Raw genomic sequence first — 17,794 nt, forward strand, 5'->3', positions numbered from 1 at the left:
CTCACCAGCAGGAGCGGGGGAAGTGGAGCAACCCTCCCCAACTCAGTCTGCTCCTCTAGGCACATTGCTCTACTTTCTGCCAGCGAGTGTGGGATCGGTCCCACCTCCTCCCAAACAATGTGCTGGGACTGCAGAGCGAGCTGGGGACAGATTGCTCTGCTTCCTCTGCCAGTGCTGGAGAGCGCGGGGGGCTAAGTCCCTCTGTGGGTGCTAGTCCCCCCTGCTAGTCCCCATGGATTCCCAGAGACTCACCCTGCTGGCCAGCCCTTGTCTCTTCCACCCACAGCATTTGGGAGGTATGGAGCCCCCCACAACCCTCATGTGTCGCTTCAAGTGAAAAGGGAACTCATACCAAGGCCTGGAGGCCTTAGGGGGCCCGCACAGGCTCCAAAGTATGGTATGTGCATGGAGGGCACTCATGTGACATTTTACTGGGCCCAAAAAAATGATGCTCTCCCTCCAGCCCTGAGCAGTGAGCCCTTGGCAAGGGTTCTATGGGGCTGCATTCTGAAAGCCATGCTCTGCTGTCATATTTCCAGATGTCTCGAGATGCATATGGAGCCCCTGACGAAACCAGTCTGACGCTGGATCAAGAATCAAATGGTTTACATTATTATTAATTATTATTATTATTTTCATCACTATTTGCCAAACAGGAGAGGGCAAGCTCCGTCTTTATCATCTGATGGTTCACATGCACCAAAACACAGCTCCCAGGGCCATCCTTAGAGTTCATGGGGCCCTACGCAATGCTATTAAACTGTTGCCCTTATGTACAATGGCAGTTGGGAGATGGGACAATGATGATTTTTTAGAGGTGATTTTATAATCTTCAGCGACACGCCAATGAAACAGTTTCAAAGCAAAATTTTAAACTAAGGTCCCTGGATTCAGAAACGGACAATATGTACTTCCTCCATTGGCAAATGCCTGGGAAAAACCTTCATTGCCACTTGACTGGCTCTTTCCCAAGTTCAGAGCTCTGCTCATAGCTCTGGCAGGCTTTTTTGGTTTTAAGTTAATTAGATCCTTTCTGGAGGAAGCAGAGCCACAGACCAGGGACAAGAAGGAGCAGGTAGGGGGGCATTAAGACCCAGTGATGCCCCAAATTTTCAGGTGCACTACACAACTGTGTATTCTGCACATGGGTGAAGACGGCCCTGGTAGCTCTTCTCCCACTTATCTTAACACCATGGGTTAGGCTGCCATTCACTCCTTATCTCCTCCAGTGGAACAGAGTAGAGGCCTGCATTCTTCAAAAGAACTGAAGGATGGTGTCCAGTTTTTTAATGGGAGCTAATGAGTCCTCACAGCTGCAGACCCATTGAAAACATGATGTGTGAGATTTCATCACACAATGACACAATATTGATCAGCACTGAATGGTTAGTTTTGCCCTGTGCCACTGACCTGCTATCCCATTAAATGCCATTCCAAGGACCTGTAAGCCAGTACAGCTCACTCCATCCCTTTTAACCCCTTCCGTGCCAGGACTTCTTCACCACCAGGACTTTTCTCAGCCACACATCACCGTATGGCCTAACCATATGGAGTTAAAAGGTAATGCACTTTAGGAACAGGACCTGTTTTCTTGCTCTGGTGAAATAGCTGGAATAGGAACGTGGCTAGAAGAGTCTGTCTGCACGTGTAGATAGACTTACAGAGCAAGGCCACCAATGGGTTGGATGCTCTCTGCTTGGAGACAACAGAGGCCAGGCACACCAGAGGATGAATGTGCCCCATAATGTCAAATATTTGGTCCTGTTCTAAGCTTTGGCCCTTACTTAGAAACCCTGACACAGGACAAACCCAGTCCTCAACCCTGAAATGTCTGCAGAACCATTGACTTCCCAACCCCTGCCAATGTCCAACACAGAAAGAAACACTGAGCCATTTAATAGGGTCAGGAAGGCAGAGGGGATAGGAAATGCCCTGAGAACAATCCAATGCAAAACACACTCTGAGGCCACTGTAACCTTCTGATTTTTTTTGGTATTGATTTATTTGGCATCACAATGTACAGGACGTCCGATAAATGTGCAATATACAAGGAAAGTGCTGAGCAAGGGAGTGTGAGAGAGAGGAGAGATGGGGGCTGTTCACAAAAAGTAGCAGAGGTGTTGAGGTGCAGCATGGCCCAAAGTTGTTCACTAGCAGGGCTTGTGCTCAGTTTGAAGGCGCGCTAGGAGCGGTGAAGCGCCCTTTCTGATCCCACTGCATGTCCCTGATGCGACGGATCGACTGGACCTGGGGCTGAAAGGCAGACCATTCATTCCAGTGTTTGAAGTCTCCTCTTTCAAAGAGATACTGGTAGCCCCGGTAGCCAGGGTACTGGTATCCAACCCAGCTGTAGAGGAAGCCAGAACAAAGCATCTCAGAGATGTAGGACATTACAGGCCACATGAGGACTAGGTCTTGGCTGGATTACTTGGCCAGTCTTTAAAAAACAAGACACCAGGGGTATGTCTAGTGCCACCAAGTATCAGGCCTGAAGCCCCTGGCCCCTGCGTGGTGAGCAGCAGGGAGCCCCAGGCTGGATAGCATTCAATCCTATGACCTTTCACTTATCAAATGGGCTTTGCTCGCACGGTCTGATCGGGATCTACTGGTAGATCTTGGAGCCTCTGACAGGGGATCCTGACTGGTGTGGCCAAGAGGCTACCATGTGCCAGCCCTTCAGCTGCCCCTTCCCCCTCTGCTGCGTCTCTCCTGCCCTTTGCCTTGGAGGTGTCTCCCTCCCCCCATCTCCAGGAGCCTCCTGCTTGCTGTGAAGGGCAGGGGAGGCTGTGAAGGGGTGTCCATGTCAAGGTGCCCCCTCTCCCATCCTGTATCCTATCTCCACAGAGTAGAGCAGGGCGAACAACAGGGCTTGGGATGGAGTTTGCTGGCTGCTTTTGGGAGCGGTGCAGGGCCAGGCAGGGGTGAGCCTGCCTTAGCCTCACCGCACCCTCACCCAGGAGCCACCTGAGGTAACAGGGCCCAGCTGGAGCCTGAATCCCATGAACCCCCTCCGGTACCCCAAACCCTTTCCCCGGTCCCAAGTACCCCTGTATCCAAACACTCTCCCAGAGCCTGCACTAGAACCCCTCCGCACCCCAACTGCCTGCCCCAAGAGCAGCTCAGAGCCCGTCTTGTACTCCCAATCCCTTAATCCAAGACCAGAGCCAGCACCCCAACCCTCTGCCCCAGCCTGGTGAAAGTGAGGGAGGATGGGGGGAAGGGCAGGAGGATGGAGTGAGCAGGGGAGGCGGGGCCTCAATGAAGGGGCACAAAGGAGGCGGGGCCAGGGTATTTATATTTGAGGTAGATCCTGGATTGCACTTAAATTCAAGAAGTGATCTCGTGCTTAATATGGTTGGAGACCACTTGGCCTAGTGCCTCTGCCTCACATGCCCCTCATGCTCCTTGCTCACTGTGCTGGGCAGGAGAAGCATGGCTGTCGTTGTCTTGGTAATGGAGGGTAAGTGCGCTCAGTGCACCATGCCCTGGGCTGGCTCTTCTGCTCTGTTGGCTGGGCCGTGACCGGGCAGGGGTCTGTGATCAGAAAGCCCCATATTCAGCGTGGCATGGCAGGGAGGGGAGCCCTCTGCCCATGTGTGCTGTACAATGCAGGACTCTGGAACCAGCTGCCCACCTGGCCTTTCTGTGGTTGTGAGAGGGCATTGGCCTGCTTCTTGTCCCCACATCGCTTTCCAGACTAGGATTTCCAGAGGACTAAGAGGAGAGGCCATAAGAATGGCCAGAGCGTGTCAGACCAAACATCCATCTAGCCCAGTGTCTTGTCTGCCGATAGTGCCAGGTGCCCAAGAGGGAGTGAACAGAACAGGGAATCTCTTGTCTCCCTTTCCCTCTCCCTCTCTTGTCTCCCTTTCCAAGCCTCTGGCAAACAGAGGCTAGGGACACCTTTCCTACCCATTCTGGCTAATAAGTATTGATGGACCTCTCCTCCATGAATTTATCTAGCTGTTTTTTGAACCCTGTTAAAGTCCGAGTCTTCACAACATCCTCTGGCAAGGAGTTCCACAGGTTGACTATGCGCTGAGTAAGGAAAAACTTCTTTTTGTTTGTTTTAAAACTGCTGCCCATTAATTTCATATGGTCACCCCTAATTCTTATGGGAACAAGTAAATATATTTTCCTTATTCACTTTTTCCACACCAGTCATGATTTTATAGACCTCTATCATATCCCCCCCTTATTCTACTCTTTTCTAAGCTGAAAAGTCCAAGTCTTCATACAGGACCCATTCTAAAGCCATAATCATTTTTGTTGCCCTTTTCTGAACCTTTTCAAATGCCAAGAGATCTTTTTTTGAGATGAGCTGACCACATCTGTATGCAGCCTGCAGGGGGCCCAGTGGGAGTCAGTGGCCTTTCCTGGCAGAAGGGAAACCCATCAAAAGATTTCTCTGTTGGTTCTAATGTAGCAAAAATGTATATTTTAATATTGGTTATAAAATTGTAAGTATGATGCATAATGATTTGATGTAACGACTTGCTTATAAGCTCTCTTTCTCTGTCTCTCATGATTAGATACTGTTTCTGCAAGGCCTTGCTCTCTGTTAATATTGCAAATTAAGTTGTACCCCTAGTAACTATTGATCTTGTCTGAAGCTCTATACAATTGTTAGGTGTGAATGGAAGGTGTGTGCCCAGGTGATCAAGAAGAAGTGGAAACTTGGACACACCCTTAGGCTGTGTCTACATTGGCAGCCCTTTCCAGAAAAGGGATGCTAATGAGACCAGTCAGAATTGCAAATGCCCCGGGGGATTTAAATATCCCCCACGGCATTTGCATGAACATGGCTGCTGCTTTTTTCTGGCTTGGGGATAAGCCAGAGAAAAGTGCCAGTCTAGATGGGATCTTGCGGAAAATAAGCCCTTTTCTGGAAGATCCCTTATTCCTACTTTCAAGGGATCTTCCAGAAAAGGCTTTATTTTCCGCAAGAGCCCGTCTAGACTGGTGCTTTTCTCCGGCAAAGCCCCGAGCCGGAAAAAAGTGGCAGCCATGTTCATGCAAATGCCGCGGGGGATATTTAAATCCCCCACGACATTTGCAATTCCAAAGTGTCTCATTAGCATCCCTTTTCCGGAAAGGGGTGCCAATGTAGACACATGCATTGTGTCTTGAGGCTGAATTGAATTGGCAGCATTGAGGAACCCTGGAGACAGGCAGAGACCCCCACCAAGAGTGAGAAACAACGATGGGAACCCTGACAATCACCGTCAAAGGAACACAAATTAACACCTCCAAGATCAGTGGTTCCCAGACTTTTTGCCATCATGCCCCCTTTTTGATTTTTGAGAAACCCTCCGCCCTCCCCCCCCCCCCCCCCTCCACAGCAAAACTTGTTGAGCAAAAAAAAAAAAAAGAACTGACTGTGGATGAAAAACAAAAATAGCAGCAAAACTTCAGGGAGATTGAAGGGGGGGCTGTGCTGCCTTGCACACACCCTTGAATTTCGTCACCCCCCCCCCCAGGGGCACGCCCCTCAGTGTGGGAACCCATGTCCTAAGGGCAGATGACAGCAGCAGGACACTGCAAAACTCATAGATTCCAATGGGAACTGTCAGGGATGAGAAGGGAAGCTCTTTCTATGGGACTCTGGGTTCAGTCCTGCAAGCCAAGCTGTGGAGGAGTCTCAGAGGAACCCCGACTCCTCCCTCAGTCAGGCCTGCCTGGCCAGTGAGACTGACTTGAGCCATCATGGACTGGTAACTATGCACCATCTGCAGGATCTGTGTGTGTGTGTGTGTGTGTGTGTGTGTGTGTGTGTGTGTGTGTGTGTGTGTGTGTGTGTGTGTGTGTGTGTGTGTGTGTTTATAAAGCATATACTGACTTGAGCCATCATGGACTGGTAACTATGCACCATCTGCAGGATCTGTGTGTGTGTGTGTGTGTGTGTGTGTGTGTGTGTGTGTGTGTGTGTGTGTGTGTGTGTGTGTGTGTTTATAAAGCATATACTAACGGCTTCTCTACTGTATTCTCAGTAAACACAGTGCATTGCCTTCTCCCCTGAAAAAGATCCTGTGTGCTTCTTATAAGCATAACACAAATATATGATGAGCAAACAGAGGCTGGGAGATTGAGTGTGGCTCCCCCTGCCACACTCCTGGGGCCTGCAGTGGGTGACAGGGTACAGCGCAGAGGGGCAACGTGTGTGCTTACGTTCCATTGGACACTTTCACGCTTCCCACCCGGTCACAGAAGCCATGAGCCCAGAGGCTGGGCACGTCATCTTCCTGGATTTCCATCTTGTTGCCCTTGAAGTCGGCAGATTCGAAGAGGGAGATTTTATAGCCATCAGCCTCCTGGGGAAGACAGCAGAGTAGAAGGGCTCACTGGGCTGACCCACGCTCATTCGCCAACACACCTATGGCCTCGTTCCCTTCTGATCCCAGACAGGAGTGACCCCAGGGGTTCAGCACTCAGTAAGGGGCAGCTGGATGGGCAGCCAGGCAGCAGGAGAAATAGTTTCTCTGGTCCAAAGCCCAACAAGCAGGGCTGAGTCACAGACAGAGCCTCCTTGCTCCCCAGCATGGCTCTCCACCTGAAGAGGGGAGGTGAGGAGTGTTGCTATCCTAGTGGTGCAGGAGAGGTTACTTCATTTGTGGCAGACAAGAGGGTCTGTGCTGCCCACCAGTATTCCCCATAAGCTGAGTGCGTGGGTGGCCACCCAGGACAGATTCAGGTGCCGCCTAGGTAATTAGCAGAGCACCCATCACCGCCTACTGCCAGCAGCATGTGTTTCTATTCGTGGTGCACACCCGTACATGCTTTGGTGCACACAACAACATTTATTCTGCACATGGATGGAAACAATTAAAGGAAACTTTGATCCCCACATTCCCTTGCTTTGGTCCCTGCCTGGGTTGACCTATTTATGAAGTGAGCCACTTTGTGACCACCCCAAACAACAGTGCATGTGAAAGTGCCACAGGCCAGCGTGGCTGCCGGTGCTGGATAACCAACCCCATGGAGCTGAAGGATCCTCCCCTGCCCTTGCCCTGCAGCCTGGCTTATGGCCTCGCCATGTCCCAAGGCTGTGTGCCTACAGGAGGCGGGTAGCTGGACTGCACAGGCTACACTTTCCTCCCAGCTAGCAGAGTTCCTCTGTCCCACAACTGTGGGGCACAGCTCTGGCAGGCTGTGTTCAGCAGCGAGAGCCCCATCCAACCATCCCATGGCATCTCCAGAGCCCCATTCAATTTCCTCAACACAGCCCAGTCTCAGCCCAGTGCCACAGGCCTCTTACCATCCGGATGGGACGCATAGACCTGAGGCAGTCGCTCCTGTAGCTGCTGGACCAGGTATCCCAGCGAGGATACTCGCCTTGCTCCAAGATGAACATCTCTCCTCGCAGCTTGGACTGCTCAAAGGCCACCCACCTGTGGAGAGGGTGCAGCAGAATTAAGGAAGGTGGCAGAAGGCAGGCCGCCGAGCTACATGCAAGGGATAGGTTAGACATAACCATAGCGTGGGGATGTCTCTTAGAATGGGCATCCAGTCGCCTAGGCAGGGGAAGGTTCTGCGTCCCCAAACCACCAGCCTGGCCCTGCCCACACTCCGCCCCCAGAACTCCTGCTGTAGGCATACTGGGGAGAGGCTGCTGCTGCCCCCAAGTCTCAATCCCCCCATGGTTTCAGGATGGGAAGCCTGAAGCTGCATGCCACCCAACTTCCCCATGCTCAGGGACCAGGCAGGATAGGGACCTGCGCCTCTCTCCCTGTACTCACGGCTGGGGAGTGGTATCGCATGCATCGCCCTGACTTCGTCCCCCTGCCCCATGGCATCCTACCCCGCATCTCAGTGGAGGAGTAGAGAGGTGCCCTAGTTCGCATGAGGCAGGAAGGGGCAGAGCAGAAGGTGGGGGTGAGGCTTTGCAACCCCAGCCCTAGCTTCACCGATTGCCCATCAGGACTGCCACTGTCCAGAGACACGCAGCATGTGCCACAGAACCAGGAGGGACTCACCAGATCCAGAGACACGCAGCATCTGCCACAGAACTGGAAGGATATCCCCAGGGCCAGACACACGCAGCATTTGCCACAGAACTGGCAGGTACTCCCCAGAGCCAGAGATACGCAGCATGTGCCACAGTACCAGGAGGGAGTCCCCAGAGGCAGATATATGCAGCATGTGCCAGATAACCAGAAGGGACTCTCCAGGTCCAGAGACATGCAGGATGCCACCAGAGTACTAGGAGGAAATACCCAGGGCCAGAGACATCAGCATGTGCCAGATAACCAGAAGGGATTTTCCAGGTCTAGAGATATGCAGCGTGCTGCCATGGAACCGAGAGGCACTCCCCAAGGCCAGAGACTTTACGGCCTCTGTTATGACAGGATCCCGCTGCTTCTGCTGGCCCGTGAGGATGTAACTCAGCACCTGTCAATCACCAGGAAGCATCAGCATATTGCCGGCTGATAATCCCTCCCATTGCTCTACTCAGCCTCCCTCCTGACATGTCCAATGCAGGAGGCCCAAGGGTCTATGGGCTGGGCAATTTTAGCTGCTTTGTGTGATTTACTGCCCCAGGGGCAGGAGGGCAGGCATGTATCCGAATGCTTGGATGTAGCAGCTCCTGGGCTGCTCCACTGAAATAGCACTTCCTGAATCACATGGCAAAGTGCCCAGGGCTGCTGCTGCCACCGGCTGTCTGCATTTCATGATCCTGTGGCTCCCATCTCACTGTGTTGGCTGTGGGCACCTGTAAGTAGGTTTGGAGGTGGAACTGCAAACAGAATAGGGAATAAGAGATCCTCCGGAATAGGGCTTTATTCCGGAGGATCGCGCCAGTCTAGAAGCTTTTTTCCGGCTTTTCCCCAAGCCGGAAAAAAAGCGGCGGACATGTTTATTTAAATCCCACGGGGGATATTTAAACCCCCCGTGGATTTCCCTATTCTGAAGTTGGAAATTAACATGCTTCTTCCGGAGAAGGGGCCAATGTAGACGTAGCCTTCCAGAAAAGCTTCTTCCAAAAGAAGCCTGCAGTCTAGACATAGCCCCAGTTTCCCCCAGCTGCAGTAGCACCAGTGGCTGCTATGTTGTGAGCCCGAGCATGGGTCAGGTTAAATCACTGGGCTGTGGTTGTGCTGGGGCACTTGGAGTTTTGTGACTGCAAGAGTCTCATCCATTGAGCCCTGGCTCTCATTTAACACAAGATCAGGTGCCATTGCAGACCTGCCTGGCTTCTACACTGTTGGCATCTCAAGTCATCAGTGACAACAAAACAGATACTGGGCCAGCATCATTGGTACGTTTCATCTGTGTGGCATTGCTCTACGTGGCTGCAGGCTGCAGTCTCTGGAGGTCATGTCCAGAGTCCCTAAGTCACTGTATGAAGTAGATGGCCAAGCACAGGGGCAGGGATACATTCCTTTGCTAGCCTTATGAAATATAGGTGTTCTGGGGTTCTCCTTGCGTTACAAAACAAGTACTGTATATGCTGCACCTGCTTTCCCACCTCTAGGTTGCACACCCTTCTGGTCATAATCCCCCTGTAGCTTAGAGTTGTGTAACTTCCAAAGTGTCCGTGGGTTTCCAGTTACAATGTAATCTTAAGGCTTCTTCCCCTTTGTCCGTGTGCCAGTAACGCTACTGAGCACTGAAACAGCACTTTGCACCTTCCAAAAGGGATCCATTGATCATGTGTGTTATATGTGCCATTCAAAGGACACGGATCAAAGGTCATGCCCGTGCTAGGCAAAAATCAACCCCTAGTGCCTCTTATCCCCTGTTGGGCTCTCCTTTTCTTCTATGCAATAATGTACCTCCCACTGAGATCTAAACACCTTTCCATTGCCTGAGGTCACCACGGTCTGTATTGCCTGCTGGCCCTATCCTCTTTCTTCGCAAGATCACCATACAGTACAGTTAGCGGCAGCCAGCTTTCACCGACAGGCTGCTACAGTTTCTGTGACTTCCCTGGTTCCTACTTGCTTCACTGCTGCTATTAACAAGACATGCGGGGCTGCCCTGAGGCATTCACCTCCCCCACCTACCTTAGCTTGGTGTTGCCTGTCTCCCAGGCTGTGGGAGCTGCTATTGCAAGAACTTGGGTTGTTTTGTTTTGGCTAGTGCTAAATTTAGCACATTCTTTTATTTTATGGCCAATCTTCCCACGGGACTGGCGCTGGATGGCAATGCTCCGCTTGCTCTCTTTTAGTTGCCAGTGCTCTCTCTTTTACTAATAGAACCTAATAGCTTTTCAGACCTTCAATTGGACTTCTTTTGCGTAGTCAATAGGAAGCACAGACAAAGCTCACTCCTCATTCAAATTTCTCTTTAAGATACAGGCCCTTCTGGCCAGCTTTAATGTCTGTCAACCTGGCAGCTAAATTCACTATCTCTGCACAGCCTCGTGCTGCCACTATCCGCTGGCTCAGTATTTCTCACCTGGAAATGTATCCTATACTTCTAGCAGCCTCTTACTGACAGGAAGATCTGGCCCCCATGGCTGGCAGGTCAATCCCCTCTTGGGAGAAAGCACAAAAGGGCCAGCTCATTCCTTGCACAGCTCCAAGACTAGAGCTGTCTTTAGGATTGCCAGATGGTTTCAGAAAAAATAACTAACAACAAAAAACATGCCAGGAAAAAGTTTGTTGAGCAAAACAAAAAAAAAAAAAGGTGACCCCTTTAAGAAACACATAGGCTGTGTCCAGACTCCATGCCTCCGTCGACGGAGGCATGTAGATTAGCGAGATCGGAAGAGGGAAATGAAGCCGCGATTAAAATAATCGCGGCTTCATTTAAATTTAAATGGCTGCCCCGATCTGCCGATCAGCTGTTTGTCGGCAGATCGGGAGAGTCTGGACGCGATGCCCCGACAAAGAAGCCTTTCTTCATCGACACAGGTAAGCCTCGTGAAACCAGGTTTACCTGTGTCGATGAAGAAAGGCTTCTTTGTCGGGGCATCGCGTCCAGACTCTCCCGATCTGCCGACAAACAGCTGATCGGCAGATCGGGGCAGCCATTTAAATTTAAATGAAGCCGCGATTATTTTAATCGCGGCTTCATTTCCCTCTTCCGATCTCGCTAATCTACATGCCTCCGTCGACGGAGGCATGGAGTCTGGACACAGCCATAGTGAGGCTTTTTGGCCTTAACAGTCTGCTGGTGGCCACCCATCATCTTGCCTCCATGTGCCGGGCTGGACAGCTCCCCGGTAAGCACTAGAGTTGCCAGGCTGCCTCCATATTGAGCCGGACATCCTGGGATTTTCACCTCCTGGCCGGGAAAAAAATCAGAAAGTATTGGACATTTTAAGTGTTCGGTGTTTTCTGAATTTTTTTACCGGAGAGGACACAAAAATAATGGACTATCCAGTTCAATACTGAACACTGGCAACCCTAGCTGTCTTTAACCATACTAGAAAATGCAGCTGTGTAGGGCACCTGAAAGTTTGGGGCACCACTGGGTCTTCCTGTCCCTGTTCTGTGGCTCTGTGCCTCCGGAGAGCATCTCATTAGCTTAAAACTTTATAGGCCGGACAGAGCTATAAGCACAGCTCTGCACCTGGGAAAGAGCCATTCAAGAGGTAATGAAGCCATTCAACAGCCATTTGCCAACCCCAGGTACGTACTGTCCATTTCTGAATGTGCTGTTATTCCATAGGACCTGAGTTTAAAATTTGATTTAAAACTCTTTATAAGCGTGTGGCTGAAGATGATCAAATCACATCTCTAAAAACTCACCATCCCCTCCCAGGCTGCCATCAGGCATAGGTGCACCACTTTAACAGTACTGCGTAGGGCCCTGTAAACGCTGAAGACAGCCCTGTCCAGCTTGCAGCAATTCCATGCCTGGCTCTCCCCTGCACTGCACCTGGTGCCATCAGCTCCTCCTGCCAGGAGGGTGTCTGTCACCTGCTTCCAAATGAGAAAGGCAGCAGAGAACCAGGGTCCCCAGGAGAGAGACTCATCTCTGGGGAACCAGACCCTTCCCGTGCAGCCTGTCTCTCGAAGTTGCCTGCAGGAATCAATCCAAGCCTCTTCCCGAGCAGGTGCTGACCATTTGTCTTGACCCAGCTTCATAATACTCTTGGGTTCCCAAGGATGCAGCATGAATAACAAAGATGGTGACATGGTAATGCCCCACTCTAACTCCTCACATTTCAGGTGACAACTGGTGCTGCTGTAAAGCTGCCGCGAGGGAAGGCTGTGTGGTGCTGACTGCCTGAAGCCCCCAGTTAAGCACCACCTACTGCTGTGGGCAGAGGCAGCCTGCCTCCTTGGCTACCCTTTGCCAGAGATACGACTGTCCCTCTTGCACACGGAGCAGTGGGGCCTGTACTGCCTGCTGGCCCCCTTCTCTGGAATAGCTTCTCTTAGCCTCTAGTGACTGGCGCAGTTCTCTGCCTAGACGGGATCATTTCCAGGAGCACCATTTCTCGGGGGATCCGACTTGTGCATGCCATGTTGGGGGGGAAGAGAGTGAGAGCATGAGGGGGGGACTGAGGACAGAGGCTTCAGCAGTGTTACTGAGCATGCTCAGTACAAGCCAAGCACCAAATCTGCCCCGTCCATTATCTCTGCCCAGGGGCTACCAAGGCTCTGGAAAACTCTACTCTTTTGGCAGACAACTGAGCAGTTAGCTGGCAGGAGCACTGCATCTAATTCCTATATAAAAGAAAGAAAATTAAACAAATACTAGGGGCTGCACACCCTGCTTGCTACACTCGCCAAACCCCCTGTCTCTGGAGAGGGCCACGCCAAGGCGTGGAAGCCCTGGCCTATCTGCTTCCTGCTCTCCCCTCCCCCTGCCAGCCATCCGGTCGGTCTGAGGCCAGGACAGCCTCAGTTTCCTCAAGGCTGGACAAGCTCTGGCTCTACCTCTTCTCCCCCCGTCTTCCTCTTGCCTCAGCAGCCCCAGCTGTCTCTCCCTGGCCACTGGAGGTTGGGCCAGGCCAAGGCTATAGCAAGCCTGGCTCTCTCCCATAGCTGCCAGGGTTACAGTGCGGCAAGCCTACCTGTCCCCCCAGAGTACCAGGGATGGGGGAGGAGGGAGGCTGCGCAGCACCTGCCCCCTGGGGACCAGGGAAAAGGGAAGGGGGGAGGGAAGTAGGAGGCAGGTGGGATGCAGACTGAGTGATGATGTCACTCTGTTGTCCTGCAGGAAAAGTTTTATATATATATATATAGAGAGAGAGAGAGAGAGAGAGAGAGATTCATTTTTGTTTGTTCATTTATTTAGTCATGAATTTATTTATGCACTTATTCATCCATGCATTTGCTTATGCATGCACCCATCCATGCATTTATTCATGTATGAACATGTGTATGTATGTATGTGTATGCATGTCTGTATGTATTCATTCGCCTTGCTGTGGGACAGCATTTGTCTCCTTGAGCATCCCAAGAGGCAGGGCAGGGCAGGGCATGGGGGCCTTGCCCGAACTCAGAGTTCACTCTCTAGCTCACACCCCCCCAGGCATGCTGCAGGCTCCCTTTGGGCAAGGGGGCTGGGGGGGGGGGGGCAGGACAAAAATCCATACCCGCCGGCTCTGCACCCTCCTCCTTTGCAAACCTGCCTTTCTTTTCTGACTCTTCCTCAGCAGCAGCAGACTCCTGAGCCCTCCCCCTCTGCTCAGCAGCCAGGCAGGTTGGTAGGGAACGTGCAGCATCAAACAAACACACCTGCACACAAGCTCAAAATGCGGCCCCGGTATTTGATTTGGGCTGGAACTTATGGAGCACGGGGGAGGTGGGGAGGAGGGAGGCTCAAGGCTTTCTCCCTCCCCCTACCCTGCAGGAAGCCAGTGCTGGGTCTTTAATCTTGCCACGCAGGAGGCTGGAGTGTGAGGCAGGCAATGCTGGGTTGCAGAGTGTCGGGGCCCCAGAGCCAAAAGTAGAAGCAGGGCTGGAGGCGGCTGCTGCCCCCTGGCTCTCCTGTAGAGGAGCCAGGGCCTGTGGGGAGCCCAGGGCACCCCCCTAAGGAGGGGTGGCGGGAGAACCAGAGCCATGGGCGCCGCTCAGGCTGGGGGTGGGGGCAGGGCAATGCAGAGTGATGTGATTACATCCCACAGGAAACAAAATTTTATATAGAAATTAGACCCACTCAGCTCTGACAGTAACATGTTCTGGCAGCTTGTGGCAAGTCACTTCATGGATACTAGTTAAACTTAAAATTTACTATATATTCTTACTTTGTTACCAACTCTGTGAGAGAGACAAGCCTCATCAGGACTCCCAGACTGTATCTCAGCTCTGGGAGGAGAGTGGAGTCTAGTGGGTTACAGCAAAGGGGCAGATACATTTCAGCTCTAGATAAGAGCATCTGGCTGGCCACACTGGGTCAGACCAAAGTGCTTTTTCGCCCAATGTCCTCTCTGCCGACAGTGGCCAATGCCAGGTGCTTTGGAATAAACAGAATCACGATCCATCCTCCGTTGCCCATTCCCAGCCTCTGACAAACAGAGTCTCGGGACACCATCCCTGCCCATCCTGGCTAATTGCCACGGATGGACCCACCTTTCTAGCACAGTGGCTGCCTTTTGAACCCGCCACTAACTTTGCCTGCCTGACCCTTCTGAGCACACGAGAGCCTCTGGGCCACTTACGGTCCGGTGCTGACAATGATGCTGCGCACCCGGTCAAACCCCCGGTCGCCTAGGTTCGGGCACTCGTTGGTGAATTCCAGCTGCTTGCCCTGGAAATTCTCCTGCTCGAAGATGATGATCTGTAGGGAGCCAAAGGAAAAGGGCTCAGAACCAGCCCGAGGAATAGCCAGCCACTGGGGGGTTAGTGGCAGGCAGTGTTCTACAGCTGGCTTGGAACCGTGCTCCTTTGCCCCTCCTCCTGCCCCATCAGCAAACTGCACTTGCAGACGCACCTCTAGTGAGCCCCCCTGGGACCAGGGCTCCCAGTCTCAGTTATCCTGTTCCTGATGCTTGTCCCAGGCTGACAGCCAGCTTGCAAATGGCCTCAACCCAGACTCTAGCTCTGTACCTGACAAAGGATGTGTGCCTGTGTTAATGCCCCAGCCAGGGGCAGTGGAGAAGGTAGGTCTGAGAGAGGCAACCCCCCCCAGCTCCTCCCCAACCCCGCCCCAAGGCTCCACCCTCCCAAGAGCCACCAGCCTGGACCCCTCCCACACTCCGCCCCCCCCAACACCAACTGTAGGAGCAGTGCCTTCCCCCACCTAGCATTCTGGCTGTACATGGGCCCTGTGTGGGGTGCACGGCACAGCCACTGGTTGGGTCCTGGGACTGTGCTGCATAATAACACACCCGCTGCTGGGAAACGGGCGATTCTGCTGGGCCCATCATTTTCATGGTGGGATTTGCTGCTGCACGATCAGAAGCTGCATTTAAAGCTGCGGCCTTTGCCATCTGGAGACAGTGTATGAGTACCAGCAAGGACGGCTTTCTTCCCTGTTCCATCTGTGGAGTGACTGCACCCAGGCTCTTTCTGAGCACAGCATGGCCACCGGCCCTCCCAGGAAAGGGTCCTAATGCCAGAGTGCAAGGTGATAATACCAGCCCGGTCCCTGCTTGGGCTCCTCCCAGAGCTGGGAGACCACAGCTGTGGCTCACAGCTTCAACAGCAGCCTGAGAGTTTCCGCCCTGCCCCTAAACTGGTCTTGTATTTTTCTAGCAGCAGCAGGAGGAGAGAGTGGAGCGAAGCATCAGACCCCAGCATCATGACCAGGGCAGAGCACCTGGAACTACCACACACCTGCTAGTGAGTGGCCACATGACTGGCCCTCCATCGCAAGACTGTCATAACCAAGGTGGTCTCTTGGGATAGGAGTTTTGTGCTTACTGCGCTCGGGTATCTAGGATGTGCCGATTGCACTGTAGCAGAGCTGGGATTGGCTGCAAAGGGAGCGCACGGCGCTCATCAGCAGTGTTGTGTGCAACCAGCCCACACCTTGCTGCATGTGCCCTTGTTTTTAATGTGTGCCACTATTGTAACACCGATAGGAGAAAAAACCCTACATGGATGGAAACCAGTGGAATCTGGGCAAAACTAACAAAATGTCTTGTGGGCCACACACAGCACCCTGATAGGCCACACACACATGGGTTGCCCACCACTGCCTGAGGGAGAGATGGCTACAGCACAAGGGGACACGCTGGGTGGGCTGACTCTGCCCCTGGGACGGAGAAGGGAATTCATGGTCTTTGTGATTTCCCACTGCCATTCTCCTGCAGGTGTCCCGGACTCCTCACTGGGATTTGGTGCTTCACAGAAGGCTAGGTGGGAATCCCCGTAATCATTACGAGCTGCTCGTAGGAGTCTGCTGCAAGGAGAACTGCATTGTCCCCTGTGAGGGGGCCAGAGGGCTGGGCGTTGGAGGGTGGGGAGCATGTACGATGGTCCAGAGGTAGGACCTTTCTCTTTAGCCTGACACACTCCTCATGCAGCCATCCATCATCTTGCACTGCTGGGACAAGCCCCTACTGTGTGGGGCTAGATGCTCTCTTGTACCTGCCCCATGGCACAAGCATGGGCTGCTCATCGCACGGGGCTTACCTTGAAAGCTCGCCGGGAAAACTCTTCCGCCTTAATGTTCGAAAGAGGAGTGGGGTCTGGAGATGAGGCGGGAGCCAGGGATCCCTTCTCTTTGTCATTTGCAGCCTGGCTGGCAGCAGCAGTTTTCATGGTCTCTGACATTGCTGGGTTCAGCTCAGATCCAAAGGGAGCACTGACTGGAGACACTGTTAGCAGGTTAGCGCGTCTGTCACTAAACGCCCCACCCCACACACACGCGCTGAGGACCTAACAGAGACTGTTGTTCTCTCCTCCCCTGGGCTGCTCTGCCCACCCGGAGAGCTGCACCCAAAGGACTGCGGCAATCTCCTTCTGCTGCCTGAGCCCCCTGGGGGTGCCTTGTGCCGGCGGGGAGGCGACCCCAGGCCCATGCTGCCTTTGTGCACCCCTTTAGCTGTCTGATCCTTTTGCTGAGGACTGGCAAGGAATAGCTGGAGCTGGGTGGGCAGAGAGACAACGGATTCCCGTGCTCTGCCCATGCCCCTTCAGGCACACTCTCTGCACAGAGCCCAGAGAGGGTCTCCCGCCAGGGGCTGGCTCTTGCAGGAATGCCATCCGAAGGGCAGTCTGGGACAGGGGAAATATTCAGCACAAACAAACCTGTCCCTAATCCTTAGGGGCCACCAGTCGGAACAGAGGGGCCCCAGGTGACTCGAGAGCCCATCGCATGGCTTGCAGGTTGAATTTCCAGTAGCCACCACTACCTGTTCGGGACCTGGGAGTGCACAGCCCACCCTGAGAGTGGCCCATGGTGGAGGTGTGGGGAGAACCAACAGGGCAAGCCATGGCCATGGCCAAGGGCACCATGCCCTGCAACCCACAGCCCTTGTGGTAGGCAGCAGTCATAGCCAGGGGCCCTCCCTGGCACATGCTGGGAACCCCTGGGAAGGCACACATCTGCCCAGATGTGACCAAGAGCTAGGGACACCTGCTTCTACCTGACTAGTCAGCTCTGCCACACCTTTGCCCTCCCTGCCACCCCTCCGTCTCCACATGCAACTCCACTTTCCTTTCGAGCGCCTAGAGTCTGCAGACACGGGGCTGTGAGCATGGGCTGCCCCTGCAGCTGCCGGATGAATCCAGCCTGCCAATCTCAACCCCTGTGTCTTACTGAGTAACTGGCCTTGCCGGCCCCTCCCCAGGGTCTGTCCCTGCTCCAGAGTGAGCTCTCTGCCCTGCCGCCTCAGGGTCTGTCCCAGCTCCATGTGTGGCTGCTCTGCCAGCCGTTTGCCCAGGGTGCTTTGTCTTCTTACCTGGGCTGCTGCTGCTGCTTGGTGAAGTGAGCGCGCAGGGCTGTG

General features: G+C 53.1%; 1 protein-coding gene across 2 annotated transcripts; it reads right to left on the bottom strand.

Annotated features, from left to right (window-relative positions):
* Positions 1-1,981: 1,981 nt before the first annotated feature.
* Positions 1,982-17,794, bottom strand: CRYBB1 (crystallin beta B1). 2 transcript variants are annotated; one of them, XM_075897765.1, is made up of 6 exons: positions 17,750-17,794; positions 16,479-16,663; positions 14,561-14,679; positions 7,256-7,388; positions 6,169-6,311; positions 1,982-2,347 (listed from the first exon to the last, which is right to left on the bottom strand). In XM_075897765.1, the coding sequence occupies exons 2-6, from the start codon at positions 16,617-16,619 to the stop codon at positions 2,167-2,169; spliced, it is 717 nt and encodes a 238-aa protein (XP_075753880.1). In that variant the 5' UTR covers positions 16,620-16,663; positions 17,750-17,794; the 3' UTR covers positions 1,982-2,166. The 2 variants fall into 2 exon arrangements, with proteins under 2 accessions (XP_075753880.1, XP_075753881.1); XM_075897766.1 differs by having other exon boundaries at positions 16,479-16,654; positions 17,750-17,782.

This window comes from Pelodiscus sinensis, chromosome 15 (assembly GCF_049634645.1).
Source record: "Pelodiscus sinensis isolate JC-2024 chromosome 15, ASM4963464v1, whole genome shotgun sequence".
In the NCBI taxonomy this organism is placed as follows: domain Eukaryota; kingdom Metazoa; phylum Chordata; order Testudines; family Trionychidae; genus Pelodiscus; species Pelodiscus sinensis.

Bases quoted from the DNA above. Each gene is read 5' to 3' on its own strand.
- CRYBB1 (XM_075897765.1), bottom strand. From the start codon at position 16,619: ATGTCAGAGACCATGAAAACTGCTGCTGCCAGCCAGGCTGCAAATGAC. The intron at 6,312-7,255 runs GTAAGAGGCCTG...TGTCTTCCCCAG, and splicing joins CTATGCGTCCCATCCGGATG to GAGGCTGATGGCTATAAAAT. The intron at 2,348-6,168 runs GTAAGCACACAC...CTTCCTCTACAG, and splicing joins GTGAAAGTGTCCAATGGAAC to CTGGGTTGGATACCAGTACC.